Source organism: Semicossyphus pulcher, unplaced genomic scaffold (genome assembly GCF_022749685.1).
Source record: "Semicossyphus pulcher isolate SPU_LCO1_2020_fin unplaced genomic scaffold, fSemPul1.0.p SCAF_18, whole genome shotgun sequence".
NCBI lineage: Eukaryota > Metazoa > Chordata > Actinopteri > Labriformes > Labridae > Semicossyphus > Semicossyphus pulcher.
This window is the reverse complement of record NW_027211691.1, coordinates 966,444-985,113: the sequence shown is the minus strand read 5'-3', so window position 1 is coordinate 985,113 and position 18,670 is coordinate 966,444. Positions and strand designations below refer to the sequence as shown.

Genomic DNA, 18,670 nt, shown 5'->3' with positions numbered 1-18,670 from the left:
CTGAAATGATGCCTTCTCAAAAACGTTCATAAACCAACAATAGACAATGGCTGTGTCTGAAAACCATTAAAGTACCACACAGGAAAGAGTAGAACACTGAACATCTCTGAGACATGGTTTGTAAAAGTCAGTCCAACCACTATGTTCTCTCTCTGGTTGGATGTGACACCACGATGCTCAACGCCGCTCCAGCTCTGTCTCGCCTTGTTATCAGTCCCACAGCCAAAGCACACAGCTCACTGCGAACACATCGTGGAAACTAAGCATCTGGATTTTCTTTGGAGTCTGTAATTGCCTCAACCGAGCTCCTGGAGGCTGCTTTTTAAGACTTTATACACATTGCGAAGACAGCTGAGGGGGTTCTTGGGACGTGGATGAAGGGGCATGTCTTTGGTGAGGATGTTTGGCTGGCGAGCACACGGAGAGGCCTGAGCCCAGAGGTGAAATCCAGCAGGGACACTATACGTTTAAAAGCAGAATACACGATTGGCAGTGAAACACAGGAGAAATGAAGCAGGCTGTAACTTGTCGAGAGAATGTGTGCGTGTGTGAGTGTGTGTGTGCGTGTGTGTGTGAGTGTGTGTGTGCGTGTGTGTGTGTATCCTCCCTGTGTTAAACCACATCTATGGATCCTTAACATGTACCTCAGTGTAAACATCCATGTGCTAAGGCTTGTCCCATGAAAAAACACGCAGCTCCTTGAAACTTTCTCTGTGTAACCATCCATCAACATCTCTGCACAGTTTCAGTTTCACAGTCAGAGATTCCTACCTGCGAGCCTCTGAGGGGGAGGAGCCTGAACCTGAGGGCTGACACAGGTTGAAGGTATATCAAACATCTAAAGCCTGTACTGTCAGTCCAATACAAGTAAGACACTCGCCTCGTTCTGTCTTGCTAAGTCTGCTATACATTCAAGAGTTTCTAGGCCATCCCTGGGATGCCAAATACCTGATTTTATTTTGATAATAATTACAGTAATTGCACCTTTCATACAGCGCGTGCAGCTCAAAGTGTTGTACAACAAAGTGTAGAACCAGGAAACAAATCAAAACAGGCATAAAACTAATGTAAACACTTTGTAATAAGCCAAGAAATCAGGCGGAGACCAAAGAAACCGAGAGCCTCTGAGACAGTTCTAGAAACGCTGCTGACACTGAATGAAAGCTGAGGCTGTGTTTTAGTGAGTATCACAGACCTTTGAACAAAGAATTGCTTGATATGGTTGTACTGGTCAGGACGTGTTCTTCCCTGATGTGTCACACCCCTATCACATTACCCTGTTTCTGACGAACACTAACAACACCGTCCTAAACTCTAAGCTGTAAACTCAAGATGAACTGCACAGCACAGGCTCTGCTGACCTCGTTCTCTATGCTAGCTGCTGTTGTGCTAATTCTGACTACGTGATTTAATGTGCTCGACTGAATCGGCCCTACATAAGGCGTCAGTACTCTAGGTGAGAGAACGAGGCTGTTTTGTGCATGTGACTGGTCATGTGACGTGTTTCTCAGGCTTGTTAGTGTGAACAGAAATGAGTTTTTTCAGACTCTGCTCAAACACTTGGAGACTGTTTTGGTTTTAAAAGCTGGTTTTGAAATGAAAGTGCTTACATGCTGGAGTAGTCTAAAATGAGACGATGGGTAACACAACAACAAGGAACAAGAAGCAGACAGCATCTGTTTAGCTTAGCTTAGCATGACGACTGAAAACCAGATAGAAGCACTTGCTTGCACACTGGCTGTGTGCAAAGGGAGAAAATTCACCAACCAGCACCTCAAAAGCCTCCTCAAGTTACATCTGGCTGCAGCATATTTAACAGACAGATGTGAGAATGGTTTCAATCCTTTCATCATTAACACCATTTTAGTGGCATCTTATTCCTTTTAGCGTGGATGACTTAAACTGAAATAACATTTCAGGCTGTAAATAAATGAGCGAACAGGTGATTTTAAAACTTTGTTTCCTAGCTTCAGATATAATATCAGTGAGCTTCTGTGTTAGCAGTAGCAATAGTTTGCTATACTGATGACGAGGAGACAAAATCGACCTGCCAAGCGGGCATGGGGCTGCAGGAAACATAGGTGCTAAGTCTGTAAGGCCTCAGTCGTGTGTTTGTGTGAGTGTGAAGGCTGCACAGAGAACGAGAGATCAAGCCTCGCCCTGAGTCAAGTTGGCATGTATTACCTCATGTGTCACCCTAAGACCAACAGTGAATGCTTGAACCCTGCCTAGAGTCAGCTCTAATTAGTCCTCGTCTGAGAGCCACCCGTCTGCACACAAATAGTCTGAGGAACACGGTGTTCACCCCCCGGACCAGATCAGGAAACCTGGAAACTGTGCATGACGCAGATTTAATGATAATCAAAACAACACAAAACTATCATTCTGTCGGAGCTTGTGATGTATAAAAGAAATCAGGTCTTTTATTTTTAGAGGAGTGACGCTGAAGCACATCTAAATAACTCAAAAATCTTTACACATGTCAAAACTTAAAAACTGTTACAATCCTTTTCCTGCAGAAATGGCTCTCTTATGGAGAAGGTTCTTCTTCTAACAGTGCATTAACTTTCCAGTAGAAAATATGATTGCAAGTCAAGGCCAGTGAGACTCTGGTGTCATCTGAGGGAGGGACCCCGAGAGGGCTCCAGAGACAGACAGGCAGGGATTTAGAGCGAGCAGCTGGGATGCTCAAAGATGTTTTGTGCTGAGTAACACCTGCGGAGAGTTATGCCGAGGCTCTGGGCCTGTCTTCCATTGTGGACTGCTGAGATAAAAGCCCCTGGCAACTTGGAGCGAAGCCAGAGCTGCAAATATGCCCCTCCTGGCTACAGCAGAGCAGAGTACAGCTCAGAAACAGGCCTGCAGGGTTGTGTGTTAATGACGGGGGTGTCAGAGGGCAACGAGAAAAGAGAGAGGCTGAGAGGAGGTCAAGATCAACAGCTGAGGCCTGCGAGTCCTCGTACAAATCTCTGTCTCTGCTGTATCCTTATATTGTTCTGCACTGTTGACACTGTTCAACTCAAGCTGAGCTTATGAAGTATTTAAATGCATCATTACATTTGAGAACACGTCAGTGCATGTTACTGTCAGAGGATGATACTCAGGAATAATGTGAAGAAAGCATAAGTCAGCCAACAGCAGAAAAAGACAGATGCTGTGTAGTCTATAATGGAGCTGTGTCAAAGGGGATTTCCATTGTTTTTAAACCAGCACCTTAAGTGCTGGCACTACTCCAGTAGATAGTTTCAGCTAAAATGTCATCTTTTCCCAGCAAACTTTAAGGTATCAGATCCATTTTTTTAACCAGAAACAGCCGTGACATCGCTCTCTTTAAATCCACCAGACTGCATGTCAAAAACAGTCATTTAACATTCCAAAAGAAAAGGAGTTTCTGGTCTACGGCTTCCTAAATCAGAAAGTGTTTTTGTGTTTTTGTGACTTTGATGCTTTAATCGGTAGTTTGGATTCAACGCGATATTTGTGTAACACTCCAATACACAAAGGACTGTAGCAGTACACCAGCATCTGCTGTGATCTGAAATCCCTGTCTTTCCAATGGAGTCTGGTGCTTTGAAAAGAGTTCTGTAAGGGTTGTTAAAACAGCATCTTCCTCTGTCTCTGTAGGGATCCTTTCTGTCAGGTTGTCAGACACTTAGAATAACAATCTGAGCCTGTCAGTGGAAACAACAAGAACTTTTACAGGACTTAGATCGGGCACGTTTGCATGCAAACAATCTACAGGAGTAATTCCAAAACCTTTTGTACCTGTTTGTCATTTAAAGCCCGAAATATATTTTAAAACATTGACAACAAACCAGGGAAGTAACAATAGTTGATGATTCTACAGAGCACATGACGCCACTTTAATCACTATCCACCTTGACCTCATCCTGACCACAAGGCACCATGGGATATAAATACACATGGGAGGGGCCAAAGGTTACAGCAGGGCATGGTACAAGACTTCACTGCATGAAGACACACACATACGGCAGTATTTCAACAGCTCTTTTGTCTTTTCTCCACTAAAATCCATCTGCATGTCGTAATTAAAGGGCATCAGCGGCCAAATCAAAACACAAGGAGTCGTCACCACGGCTCCTTTGACATGCCTTTGCCCCGGGCAACACACCTTTACTGCAACCATAGCTAACTGCAATTAGACAGCCCCATACATCAATTAGCTACTCCCCCGGAGTCTATACAGTAGAGTTTACCTGAGAAGAGGAAGCTGAGAAACCAGGTAAAGGCAAAAAGTCCAAACCCTCGAAAGATAAAGACAGAAAGAAGCTCATTGACATAAAGAGACTAAAGTCTGACACTCTCTGACATCTCAAGACAATTTAGTCGCACTGCAAAGACAGGGTATCTTGCAAATTCACTATTAATAGACTACCACTAGATTCCTGTTGAGATGATTTCCCATCATGCACCTGGTAAAAATCAAAAAAACAAACACTGCAGCAGAAGCAGCGTTTGTCCACATCTGCTGCTGTGTGTGAGCAGTGCTTTGTGTTATCTGCTGTGATTGAGGCCATGACGTTAGCTGGGTTAGCATTATGAGCTAGCAGGCTGCCAGCGAGGCATTTGCTTCCTCCCTACTTCAACCTTTAACCGGTTTACCTAAGCTAACCGCAGCCTTGCTGACAATGTGTGCTAACAGTAAGCGTTCAGTGAGGACACGGTGATAGCAGCCCTCCCCGGAGTCCGCTCCACGTTTACAAACTAACTGGTTTTCTACTTCCGGTTTGGTGCTGGAGAGAGCGCTCCTATTGGTTGTTGACAATGTTCACATCATTGACCGATTTGCTTGAGCCAAGTTTAACAAATCCTGATGATATCTAACGTAAACAAGACGAGAAAAAGTCTGACTTAAGACCAAATAAAATGACATTAGCGTGAACTCTCCTGATGATATGCTGACATTTGCAGGTCACATGATGTTACGCCCAAACAAGAGAGCTTTCAAGTGTTTGACTATTATGTGTTGTTTCCACATGATGAGAAACCCTTGGCAGTTATTAAAGCAAATTAAATAAGTTTATATTCCATCTGAAATGTGTCAACAGTCAGAAAGCTAGTAGCTATCCAGAATAACACACTAACAGACTTGCTGAAAAATATCCTGCACAAATCAATGGTATCTTTAGATTCTGGTCAAACTGGTGGCGTGGCATCGGGCTGTGGACCCCCTCAGCCCTGTCCGGTCCTGCACAGCGTTTGCTGCCCACAAATAGAGGGAGGAGGCAGGTATGTAAACGAGCGTTCTCGATTAAGACAGGTAAATTCAGCCAGGCATGAATAGACAGTCTCATGGCTTTGGCACGGCAGGGAGGCCTCAAGGTGGGGAGGGAGGAGAGGGAGGGGGAGGTGGTGAGAAGGGGGGGAAAATGCAGGGAGGGGAGGAGGTGAGGAAATGAGGAAGGGCTGACGGGGCAATGAAAGAGTCCCATTCATCTACACCAGATCCCCGAGCGAAGGTGGTCGCCTCCAACCTGGGGCAGGTATGGCATGAATAGACGTTTATGAAAAATGCAGGTCAGCTTATGGAAACAAATATGAGTTTGTTTAATTATGATTATGTTTATTATTAAATCCAAAAACTGGAAGCTCAAACTCTCTACACCTGCAGGTTAACGGGACAATGAGTTTGGAGGAAGCTCAAACTAAATAAAAACTGCAGACAAAAAAGAGCACTTTCATGAAAGTGTAATTCTTACATTCTTCTTATTTTCTAATAAATAAGTTATTCGGCAATCAAATCAAATAAAGTCACTTTTAAAAACAACAAAGAGAGCTGGGCTAAGGTGCAACTGATTTCACCAATAAATGTATTTCCTCATTTTAACCTCTGCCTCTCTCTGAATGCAGAAGGTCGAGGTATTTCCTCCGCCTGTGTTTCCCAGCATGCACCGGGCCCTGTGGATCTCTGAGGAGAGCAGGGACAGAGAACAGACAGGAGACCTGTTCCAAAAAGCACACAGAGACGACCCTGTTAGCTGACTTATGGCTCCTATTTTCAGCCTGACTGCTCACACTGTTTCATACAAACGCTGGCTCCAGCACCTTCTCATAAATCGAATCAAAAGTGACTTCAGATATGAAGCAAATCTGCTTATAACGCTCTGCACCTGAAAAAATACCACCCAAATCCCCTTTGTTCAGTTACATGATACAGTAATCCCAGTCAGACTACAGTCAAATATCAGCACCAGCCGTACTACAGTCTGATTCATTATGTGTCCTAATAATAAATCAGATACAAATAAACAAAATTCAGGGATATTTTTTGTCAAGCTTTTACTAATACAGGTTTACATAATCTTTTTTAACTTGACTGATATTTAAAAATCATACTTTGTATCATCTAATAACAGCGGTATATAGTGCAAATTAAAGAACAAAATGTGATGAGGACGATTTTATTTTGTATTTTGAGAACCAAAGAAAAAGTAAAAATGTCAGGAGTAAAGTATTTTATCTAGACAGTAACGCAGCAATACATTTTAAACAGCAATAAATATGGCAGAACAAAAATATGTCTTTTCCAACACCATGCAGCCCTGACACAAATGCTTCTCTAATGAACATAATTCTAATTCTAAATTTACCCTGCGTCTCAGGGGTACAGGGGTTTGTTGTAGCTGGGTTTTGCGCACATGCCACCAGTGTTCGGAGTGAAAGACAAAATGACTTGACTACAAATCAAACTTTTATACATTTACTACATTTATTTCTAAAACCTGACTGACAGCATGATGATATCATCAGGTTATTAGACCTGCTCACGCTAATTCAAAGGAAAAGCAGTAAACTTCACTTTGGGGAAGCTGGAACCACAAAATGTTTTTATATGAAAAATGACTTAATGACTTACAAAAAACATCATATTGTCTATACTTTTCAAATAGCCTATATTTAGTTTGTGGTCTATATATCTGGAGGCAGAAGCATGTCAGAGACTCCACATCCAGGCGGGTATCTTTCAACTTCCTTAATCAGCTGCTCCTCGTCCATTGTGTTTTCAAAGCGTCAGAAATAGGAACCTGACAGCTAAAACGTTCAGCTCAAAACTGCACCACTCATTATGTGGCCTGAGTGAAGTAGGGAGTTAGATACACGATAGCTCCTCATTTCACTACAATATTGTGGCAGCTGGCTGGAGGGACATTACCGCAGTCGTCTATTTGAGACTTCAGGACATGTTATAGAAATCTGAGGTGGGAATCATTTTGTGGCGGCAGCCCGCAAATGTAGCGGAAACACTGCTGTATCTCATTATCTCAGGTAATGACCTGAGTGTAGCGATTGGTTAGACAGAGAAAATAATGTACACTAAGATATTACAATAAAATGAGCACAGACAGAGTTTAAAAGATCCTTAAAGTATGCAGGAACTTCTGTCCCTGCGGTAACGAGCAGGCATGCCAAAGAATATGGCTTTAAAAGAGGAGCAGCAGCATCAATCAGTCAAACAGCAGCAGAATAATGACCAGTCATTCCTGCTGCTCATAAACAAACAGCCCCCATACCACCCCCATGCAGCCTTACAGTGACCTTTACCTCCCACCAGAGAAGACCCCGAGTGTCACAACAATCCAGCCATTGTCTGTCATTATTTACATCTGCCTGACCCCGTGCCAGCCCCCACCTCTGGATGAACTGTGCCTCAGAGTGTTATGTTCAATTCACTGACCAGGAGGTGATAACAAACCCAAAGATCAGAGAGTTGACCTCATCATTTGGAGGAACGATGCAGATTTGTATTATGTTGGTATTATCTTCGTTTAGTTTCATATTTGCTGCTAGGTTTAGGTTTAATCGTGGTTTATATTGCAGGGGTTTTGTCCAATGCCATTACTTTGCTTGAGCTTTCGGCAGTGATGTTACTGTTCTGAAGTTGGCTGGCCATTGTTGCTAATGCTAACGATCCAGTTGAACTTATTTTAAGACCATTTTATGTCATAATCATCCACTGTGACATGGACATAGCCTCTTGGTTTCATAAGTGAAGCCAATACGTCCTGCATTTGTTCTAATGGCCAGAAAGTCTGTGAGAAAATGAGCCTGCATCTCACTTGATTAATTACCTCAGTAAACACTGGACAACAGCTACATCCTGTCGTCCAAATATGGTCACTTCTGGCTACAAAAAACAATGGTCAAATGCATCACTTCCTGTACATCATAAGGGCTGTCTGACCTGGGCTATGGTGTAAAAACTGAAGCTAACATTCTGACACTGATAGCACAGTGAACATCTCAAAAAACTGAAATGACTAATAATCAATATGGCTGCCATTAATTTAACCCACTGAGAAATCCTTTCATCTGTAGGTCACTGCATTTAAAGTCAATGCAGGAAAAATGAAGCTTTGACAAACGGATCTGAGAAGTTCGACCGAAAGCTCACGTGTGCTTTAAGGGAAACACAAACAATAGTGATGGACTAAAGGTGGACGAGTCCATCTGACGACTGAGGTCCAAACCTCACAGAATATCACACAGGCTGTTTGAGTGCAGAGACAGCTGATGAACCACAGCTGATGTGTTGAGCCTCAACTTCTCATGGTCATGCACATGGAAATATAACATTCCCATGTGCACCTAAATTAACAATACTTAGAACAATACAGTCAGAGCAGTTACACGTACAGTACATACTGTATAAGTACGTATGAGATCCATGTGAACTTTCTCATAAAATCAAAAGCATTGACGACCTCCAGATCCGCCCTGGTTTCTATCATCTCCACATTCTTCCTCTGCAGCATCAAAGGGCTGCAGGGCCGTCTCACTGGGACTTTCACCAAAACCCCGACAGAGGAAGTACTTTAAGCTACATTTTAACTCTGGACACACAATAAATACACACACTGTTGTGTTTTGTTGCAGGTCTTAGATGGTTTCTACTTTATTCCTAAACAATATGGCATTAATGCAGACCTTGCAGCAGCCCACTTTCTGAGCGGCCCCAGAACTGTCTGAGCAGTAAAATCAGTCCCAGCTGTCTGAAGTCAGTTTCTCTCTCATCTTGAGTTTCTCAGGAGTTTTTAGGCTCATGCAAATAGAAACATTCAAAGATGTGAACATTGTCAACAACCAGTAGGAGCTCTATCTGCAGGACAAACAGGACGTATGAAACCAGGTAGATAGTAAACATGGAGGGGACTCCTGGGAGGGCTGCTGTCACTGTGTCCTCCCTGAATGTGACACCATTCATAATTGCGAGGACATGGTGTTAGCATGGTGAAGGTTTAAAGCAGGGAGAAACCAATGCCTCGCTAGCAGCTTGCTAACCCAGCAAACATTACTGCACATAACACAAAGCACTGCACACACAGGAGCAGCTGTGGCCAAAAGCCGCTTCTGTTTCAGCTTTCCACCAGGTGCATGTTGGGAAATAATCTCAACAGAAATCTAGCTGTAGTCTTGTATTAAACAAACCAAACTTAAAACTCTACCTGGAACACCTCGTCGTCCAGAAGCCTGGTGCCGAACACGGTGATGCCGTTGGTGTCGATGGCAGCGTGGTCGCTCCTGAGCAGAGGTTTGGCGATCTTCTTCTTACAGTCTACAATGATGGTGACCGTCTTCTTCTCCACACTGATGGCCACACGGTGCCACCTGGTCAAACACAGAACAAGAAGCCAAGGTCAATGGGTGTGTGTCATTCTGAAAGCCTCACTGTGGGGTTCAAAGGGCACCTTAGAGCTGAAATCAGAGCATGATGTAACATAATCAACATGCAACAAAGTGTTTAGTCAATAACACAAAGATTGTAGGCAGTGTGTTTACATCCTCAGGACACTCAAGCACTTCTCAGCACTTCAAATAGGAGTCAATAATAATCATAGTAATCCAGCTACAAGAGAAGGACGCTCAGAATGCTCTGTTGTATTTGCAACATGAACTTCAGAGTTCTGCATGATATATTTCGATTGACAACAGCCCTAAATGCACAGGGTTAACCAGGGTCACACGTGAGACTGACACCTCCCTCGCCTTTGGACCATTTGCCTCTGCACTTAAGGGCTATTGCATACCAGGCAGCAGTGGAACACATTCTTGCCCCCACACTCTGGCCCTGTTTAACACGGGATTACACTCATTAAACTCCAAACTTAATCCTCCTTCTGGGTTACTCGGCATGACAGACATGGTGAACATTGTGGAAAGTGTGTGTCAGGATCCAGGAAGGCCTGCCTTGGCCGAGCAGGAGACATACAGTCAAAACATTGTTCTGAGGTGGAAGATGAGACCTGGCACCACTGTAGCCAAAGATGGCGATATGGGAAGTGTTTTAACAGGTACATACAAATAAATACTATATATATAAATGATAGCATATGAATATATCTGTATGGTAAATCTTGTAATCAGAAGGGAAAAATGTCCAATTCGTTTCTAAATCATGGAGACATTCCAGAGCAGGCGACGGAGCTTAGAGAAAAAGAAACGTGCAACACTCTGTGGCTTAGCCCCGAGGCAGGAAGGATTACTCGTCACCTTATATGGCTGAAAGAAAATGTCGACTTCAATAGGTTTAAACCGTTTCTCAAACTTCTGAAGTGAATTATGATCACAGGACAAGTGACAATGTATTTGAAAAGGCGAATGTAAACCCAGTCTGTAGAAAAGCCTGTTTAAAGAGCTTAAATAAGTTGAAACTGACAGTTTACAGTGTAACAAATCCTCCCATTCACCTCACACTCCATCAGCATCAACATTGTGTCGCTCTGTTCAAGCTTGGCGTGTGGGTCTTTGTAACAATGAATACACCTGCAGGGATAACAGGCTGTCCACAGACTGAGCTGCAGACTGAGCTGGACGATATGACCAACAACAGGATCGTGACGACTCTTTCTATGTTGACTGATATCTACATTTATCACAAGATGATTTGATAATTCTGCCAGTTTCAGGAGTGTCCTCATAATGACTGGACCGTTCCACCAGACGGTTCATTCACTTAAAAGAAAAAACTATAAAGAATATCTTTTGTTTACATGTGCTTAAGTGTGTATCACACATTTCTAAAGTTGCATAAATAAAATCAATAAAACACTGAATAAACCAATTTCATGTTAACAATCAGCATTTTTGGGATGCTTTACGACAAACATGACATCAGGAGGGGCTGGGAGCGGAGCTGCAGCTAATGTTAGCCTAGCTTGTTTTCAGGTTTGGATTCCTTCAGTGTAAATCCTTCTCAAGGTTTTTACAGGCAGCTGGATTATCCACTGAGGTCTCCTTCTCTTAAAAATAACTTCAAACCGGTAAAGACACTAAATATTTCTGTGTTTCTCTGCTGCTCTTTGCTGCAGCTGCTGAGACAGTGGGTCACAAAAAGTACTTACTGGACAAAACAAGACCAACGTGAAGCAGGCTTTGCTGCTGACATGAGACTCTTGGAGGATTTACCGAGCTTCCCTCTATCTTGATAACTGTGATCTCACTTTGGGTCATTTTGGGTCACACAAACATTTTGTACAGGTCACGACTTCCTTTAAAAGCTGAGAAAACATTTGCATGTTCAGCAAGCGAAGAAAACTTTAATAACATGGGAAGACAATATAAAATACTATCAAATGATGCTTTTTTCCCAGCAGCCTCTCTGTTTATTTGTTCGCCCCTCGCCCCCTGCACGCGGGCTCATGTCAGCTAAGCCGAAGCTCTGTGTGAGAACTCTGGGATTTCTGAACCTGGGAGCAGATAATCAGGTTTATGCTAAAAGGTTTCTTGTTGGGTGAGGTCATCCAAGGAGGTAAAAAGGAAGTTTAGGACTGCCCCTTTCCCCTCCTCTCTCCCTCCCTCTCTAAAATAACAGAGGCAGTGAGTTCATGGATGAGGTCAGGTTGCCCATAGCAGTCCCTGCTGTGCCCCAATAATCCAGGGTCTCCCTGTCTCTGACCTGTCTCTGTGCCCGCGGACCCCTGAGGAGGCGGATAATCCGGTCATAAGCACCTGTGGTGAAACTCCGGGAAGTTCTGGGTTGTTTTCTTGCAAGAAGAGGAAGTCGGTGGAAATCAGAACATGTTGGAGGTTTTCACTGATTTTGTTGATTTGGTAATTGAACTAGTTTTAAGATGAACAAAAAGCTACAGAAATCACTTCGTATGAGCCCAAAATAAATAGATTCAGCTGTGAGTTCATTGCAGTAAACTGGTTAAAATGATGCTGAAAATAATTACATTATTATTCAAGATGACGAGCAAACTTTCGTGCCAGAGCTTTACAAGAACTGAATGATTGAATGATGCAAACTTGGGTATTGCTACAAGTCCTGTTTACGGTTGGCATGCTCCATTTGCACCATCTAGCATCCTTCTGAATCAACCCTGTGTGTGAGGGTGTGTGAATGTGTTTCAGGACATTATATCATGTGAGTGGATGTTTAAGAGTTGACGTACTTTCCGTCAGCGAGGTTGAGAGAACGGAAGAGAGGGTAGTCCTCAGGGGCAGGCTTGCCGGTCTGATCCTCATACAGGAAGATAGGAGAGCGTCCCACCTCCACGCCCAGCTGCTGGACTCCCTGCTGGTTGTAAATGGACAGCAAGAAGGACTGGAGGCCGGACTTTGGGCGCACTGTGGTCAGGATGGAGAAGTCCTCAGGGAACACACCTCCTGCACGAACAAAAGAGAAGGCAAAGAAAGGTGAAGTGGCTTTTAACTTTTGTAGATCTGATGCATAAAATTCTTGTTTTGTTCGGTGTGAGACACATTTATGATGCATCCGAAAATACAGCATTATGCAGCAATAAGACAAGAGATGAGAGAGGTGTGTCTTACCAGGGAAGAGCTGCGTGGTGGGGGCGCTGATCTGGACCTGCCTGGCAACTCTGTAAGCTGAGTCCGGCTGTGATGATCTTCGGTTTGTGCAAAATCCTGATGTTTTCGTCACTCCTTCGGGGTAATTTTGAAATTCTAATACTTTTAGCACATCCACTGGCTCTGCTGATCAGGGGCAGACAAAACAGCAGTTAGATCACAGCACTGCTGCTTGTATGGAGCATCTGATTAAAGCTGTGCTGGCAGATTGATGAGAAATGTTAGCATTAAACGGTCTGTTTCAGACAGTGAAGCCACTGCACTGATTCAGGTTAATACTGATAAGGACCCTCATCATGACTCAGCCCACACCAGTACAGATAGTAGTTTCCATAAGTCATAAAAACGTCACATTTGTCGGAGTATCATTAGCAAGATATAATTCATGATTAGCGTAGGCATTAAACTACAGTTCATATAATTGAGTGGATGATTAAATACGACTCTAACAGCATGTCTAAGTAGTCAGGAAATACTTCCTGTGGATCTACAGGCTCGTCTGACAGGAAGTGTCTCCGTCAAGGACACCAAAGTGCATATCGAACAATGTACCAACTGAGGCCTGGTTCTGTAACACCTGGGTAGGTTTACCTTGATAAGGGTCACCAGAGGCTCCATTCTCTTCAATCTGATGCACTTTACATAAAGGAGCCTGTGTGGCCTGATGGTGCCCAATTATGCTTTTTCATCTAAACACGCTCTCTGTCTAAAACTCAGCTCAGCACTTCATATCAGCGCTGCAGTACACTGACCCCTTGTACCTGAGAAATGTTTTAGAACACAAGGGTTCTTTAAAAGTGCAACAATGTGAAACAATGCCGTAAAGATGACCTACACTCTCACTTTTTAACAATGCAATCCATAAGTAAAGTATCAGTGTTTTACTCCTCAGGTCCCTTCCTTTTTGACGACGTAGGTGGTAAATGCAGGTGTGTCCTTGCTGATGGTTTTGACTTTCTGACTTCAACTGAACATATCACTTGTTCTTTGTCTGTAGTCATCGATTTTTTTCTTTGTTTGTTCGGCCAAAGCAGAGGAGGACCACCCAATGCTAGGTGGTGGACGCCACTTTAATAGTTTGGTTATTTTATCAGGGCAAGTCAACCAAACACCAAGTTCATGATATCACAGCATACAGAACATGCTGCAGGCTTTCATCAGGCTCGAGCAACGTTGTGTTATCAAAAGATACAGACTAAACAGACGTTTACTCAACCAACAACATTCCAGATTAAAGCAACTTCAATGGACATATAGCAAGTGGACACTGTGAATAAAGCCCACACAAAAGCTACAATCCTTGTCTTCAAACTAAAGCTCTCACTTTCTGCACAGAGCAGAGCACTATGTGACAGAACACTGCAGCAGCAGACTGTTCAATGCAATAACACTAATCTGTTTTTGTTGGGTAAACAAGGAGGGCAGGGTGAGCCTTTTCTGACACCTCCACAGCCACTGTTTCGCTCGGCATGTTGAGGTCAAATTACACTAAAAGTGTCTTTAACTTCTCCATACAAGGGTTCTGAACACTCTCAGGTCAGCATTCAGGCTGTGGAGAGGAGAAGAGCCTGTTTCATTGTGTTCAGAAAAGCCTTTGGTTTCAACATGAATCCATTCATTCTGAAAGGGAAGATACCGCCTGATAGTTTGTCTAAGATGGACAGATAGTGAGTGCTGGTTACACTAAGCTCAAACATCCGGCCATTGCTGTGACTTTTCCCCACTCAAGGATTATATTTGAACCGAAAGCAAGTAACAGGACACATCGTTCTGAAGACAACCAGGCTACATCTGCTCTCCTTATCTTTCGGCACCTTATACAACACCTGCAGCTGACCAGATGCATGTAAAGATGAGAGATACGGTCTGCTTCAAAAGCTCTGAACTGTACGCAGAAAAAGAAGACTCTGCAGAACCTTAAACTCACTAAGACTAACATAGAGCGTCCTAATGACCACCCCTGACAATCTAACGAACTTTAGAACCAAGGACTCAGAGGAAACAAAGATAAACCAAATCAGACAAAAGCATCAAATAAAAACTGTTGTGAGCAAAGTCAGCAAACTGTCCCTCCATAGGAATGCCCTGTCTGAGGACAACTTTGCCTTTTTGTAGCTCTTCAGGATGAACCAGCTACTTACTTTGGAGAGTGAACTGAGGAGCTCATTGTGAGTTCCTGCAGAGCTGCTTTCAGTTCAAACTCCGGGACTCATATGTTCCAGATGTGGCAGTTTGGCCAGGCTGCGACCCTCACACGGAGGTGCTGAGAAAACGTCAATACTGGCCAATCCATTAAAGACGGCCAAATGAGTGTGCACAGGTTTTAAAGGAGTGTATGTGATGAGCTGGTGTGAGTTTGCCCTCAGGCCTGAGCAAACAGGCCACATAGCTACCAGAGCTCAGGTGGCATGCAGGGATGGACCTTCTGTGGGCTGAGACAAGGCAGCCTCTGTGGTCAGTTATTGGATCATTTCAGCATCAATATGCAAATGACAGCAGCATACAGGAGGGGAGGAGCAGGATGAATCACCAGAGGACAGAGATCGACTAATTTGATATCCTCTCCATCATGTCCGCAGGTGTACACACATGTAAACACTATGCTCAGAGATATCATAACACTATTCTCTGGACAGAGGCCAGAAGAGTGTGTCTCAGCTCATCCTTTACGACTGTATGTTGGAGCAGAGCTGATATCATTAATCCCCTCCTGCTGGGTCACACATCTTTACACAAAGGTGAAATTGGCTGGTAAACGGAGGAGGACCTTTTCACCTGCAGCTCCCTGAGACTCTAATAATATCTTCAGCCAGAATGTCTCCATATACCCCCCCCCTCCTTTAACTTCCACCACGCTGCCGGCTAAAACAAGACAGCTTTATGCTGCTGTCATACCAGAGAGACTTCACTGAGACCTACCCAGTTTCTCAAAGCGTGTTTCCCTCCTCTCTCTCCCCCCCCCGTGCTCAGCCTCTTAATTACTCCTTTACTGTATTTCTTTATATGAATATAAGAGAATGTTACTGCATAGTGTTGAGGCCGTTATCTATATCCAAGCAGGACTTTATTTTAACCAAATCATCTCCATTCAAGGATCATGAGTTTGAATGAGCAACTTTTGCTCCTGTTTCCTGTTGTGTCTGTGCGTGCAGGCAGAAACGTTCATCTCTGAATGATCCAACAATGACCTTAATAAATGTGTGACAGCTCCACAGGACAGACGTCCAGCAAGGAGCTGATTAGCTGATGTTCCCGGTTGAGCACATTAGGGAGAGGACTGTGAAAATGCTAGCTTTGTCTGCTGGAATGCACATCTGAGGCTGCGCCCTGGGGGCTGAGAAAACGTGTCTGTACACTGCTCGATGGAGAGGGCACCCTGCAGAAACAGCTCTGACTGACTGAGACCCCAGAACACCGAGCCTGCAGCTGAATACTTCACTTTGAAAAAAAGAGGTAGAAACCGATGAGAGATTTTCAATCTGAAGTTCCAGAATCTTCTAACACATCAGGTTGTAATCTGAGCAGCATGACAAACTATGACTACAAACTTCTGTAAAAGGAGGATAGTTAATAAAAAGTTCACTTGTTAAGCACAAACTGAGACTGCATGAAACTTCATAAACTAATGTTTGTGATTTTTTGTGTTCACTTCACAGATGATTGGCTGAAGGTTTGAGGCATCCGACCCTTCTTGTGTTAAAGAAATCTTTACAGACCTCAGAGCACCTCAAGGTAAAAACATTTCTTATTCATGCTGGAAAACAGTCGTAATGGAGATGCAGTCTGTCTACTTAGCCTCTACCTGAATCGCAACAAGAAACCCTCACAGATCATCTTCAGGCCGAGGTGTGAGGCCTGTGTAGTCCTGAACCCTGTGACTTGTGGCCATTATGGCTGCAGGCTAGGCCTGTATGCAGGCCTGCTCTTTGAAGGCTCTGAAATCATAGGGAAGTGCAACAAGGACCATCATCAAATAACTGCTCAGCACTTAGAGGGGAAGCATTCCCACCGCTCACACAGCGCAGCCTTGTCCCGCAGCCGACCAAACATCTAAGTGCAAAGTTGAGGGGAAGCGTTGGGCACCGGGAGGGGGGTGCACAAGCCAGCTTTGGGCTGCAGTGTGGACCAGCAGGGCAGAGTGGAGATAGGGTGAACCTGCCTGCCCACTCAGCCCCCTGCAGACCCCACAGGGACTCTGCACTGACAGATGCACTTTCTACCCCAGTAAAAATGCAACATATTTATCACCACAGTGGTGCTGTGCAGCAACAGAAACACTTATATCTGCAAAAGTCTCTGTGTGTGCATCAAACCATAAATGAATCAACTATCCCCCATGGCCTGCCCTCCTCTTCACATCCTATGAATTCATTTGCTAATTTAAAGTTAAAAACAAATATCACTCAGTTGAATATTTCCCCAGCATGACAAGAAAGTTAGACCTCATTTCAAAGATTTGCATTCAAGGTTTCAGCGCGATTCAACATTTCTAACATGTCCATCAAAGTCCAGCGCCTGACAAATGTCCAGTGCCATCCACCCTGCTAACCGTGTCCACATCCACCCAGCGGACCACAGGACAAACAAAGAGCTTTCTTTCTTTCTTTCTTTCGTTCAGCCCAAGTGAATCTTAAAACGCAGGGAGCTGCTCTGTTTTCCTGATCTCTCTGTAAGCACATACCAGCGGCTTAGGATGATTTTAATTAGGCGAGGTGTTTCATCTTCGGAGCGGACGCTTCCCATTCATGCGTAAAAGTAGCTCGAGGTAAACTGTGTGTTAATGAATTCGGTGTTTCTGGCCAACAGAATATGTGCACCTCGAGGAATGATCCCCCCTGAGAGCATGCACTGTCTCTATCACCTCTAAAACAGGGTTTGAATTCACTACAGTAGAGAGCGGGGTACAGCACGGAGCTTCTGGTTAGGTTGCTATCATATAGCGCTAAATCAGGTATACGGACTAATGTCGTTTTAATGCAACTACTACTTTGGCGAAACGTGGAAAAACGCGTGTTAATGAGACTTCAAAGTAAACATGACGCCACAGTGTCCAGGTTAATCTGCTGTTCCCCAAACTTCCATCATCAGTTACCGAGTTTTCCAGCCGGACCGGTCTCCGCTCCATCTCCTTTCGGTCAGAAAAAGTTCATTAGAGAAGTTGGGTCCCTAACAATCTTACCTGCTCTGACACTGGTAGCCTGCAGAACCAGGGTTAAAGTGATGAATGCGGTTACAGTGGAATCCATAAGCCACCTTTTCGTTTTCCACCTTGTGGACCACCTTTGCATCTCCATGATCGAGCGCCCGCAAGTGAACGAAACTTTTGGGCGACTTCAGGTGATTTTTAATGACGTCCCGTCCACAATCCCAAATAGTGATGGAAACCGTCCTACAGAAAAGCCATAAGTGAGGAGTTTTAGCCTCTTCTCTCAGCCACACCGAGGCCCCCGATCCTCCTTCCCAGTGCCCAGCCTTCACAGTGAAGGTAGTCGGGCTTTAACCAAAGCGCACTGAGTGCAGTTGGTACACTTGGAGCGTCCGCGGACAGGAGGGCTGGGCAAGCTCCACAAACCAGAGCCACGATTACAGGGAAATGACAAGGGAACCAGCCCCCGATTAGCAAATCACGGGGCTGGAAATTCTCCTTCGGGTCCACCCATCAGCTTTGTAATGCGCCCCCAAGTCTCCCTGACTGCGTCTGGGGAAAGACGAGAAGGAGCTGTGACAAAGTTGGGAACGACCTGAGAGAGATGAAGAGACAGAATTGTGCGCTCGATGATCGAAATGCTGATATGATCCTCGGTGAATTTATATTACGACACCTGAGCTGAGCTCTCAC

General features: G+C 44.2%; 1 protein-coding gene across 1 annotated transcript in view; it reads right to left on the bottom strand.

Annotated features, from left to right (window-relative positions):
- The window catches only part of col11a1a (collagen, type XI, alpha 1a), a 97,905-nt gene extending 79,606 nt beyond the window's left edge, over positions 1-18,299 (bottom strand). Inside the window, exons 1-4 of the mRNA XM_069667364.1 lie at positions 18,011-18,299; positions 12,793-12,957; positions 12,414-12,627; positions 9,465-9,627 (exon numbers count right to left, since the gene is read on the bottom strand). Of these exons, the coding sequence (XP_069523465.1) occupies positions 9,465-9,627; positions 12,414-12,627; positions 12,793-12,957; positions 18,011-18,125 (657 nt within the window). The 5' untranslated portion in view covers positions 18,126-18,299. The remainder of the gene's footprint in view (positions 1-9,464; positions 9,628-12,413; positions 12,628-12,792; positions 12,958-18,010) is intronic.
- Positions 18,300-18,670: the final 371 nt, after the last annotated feature.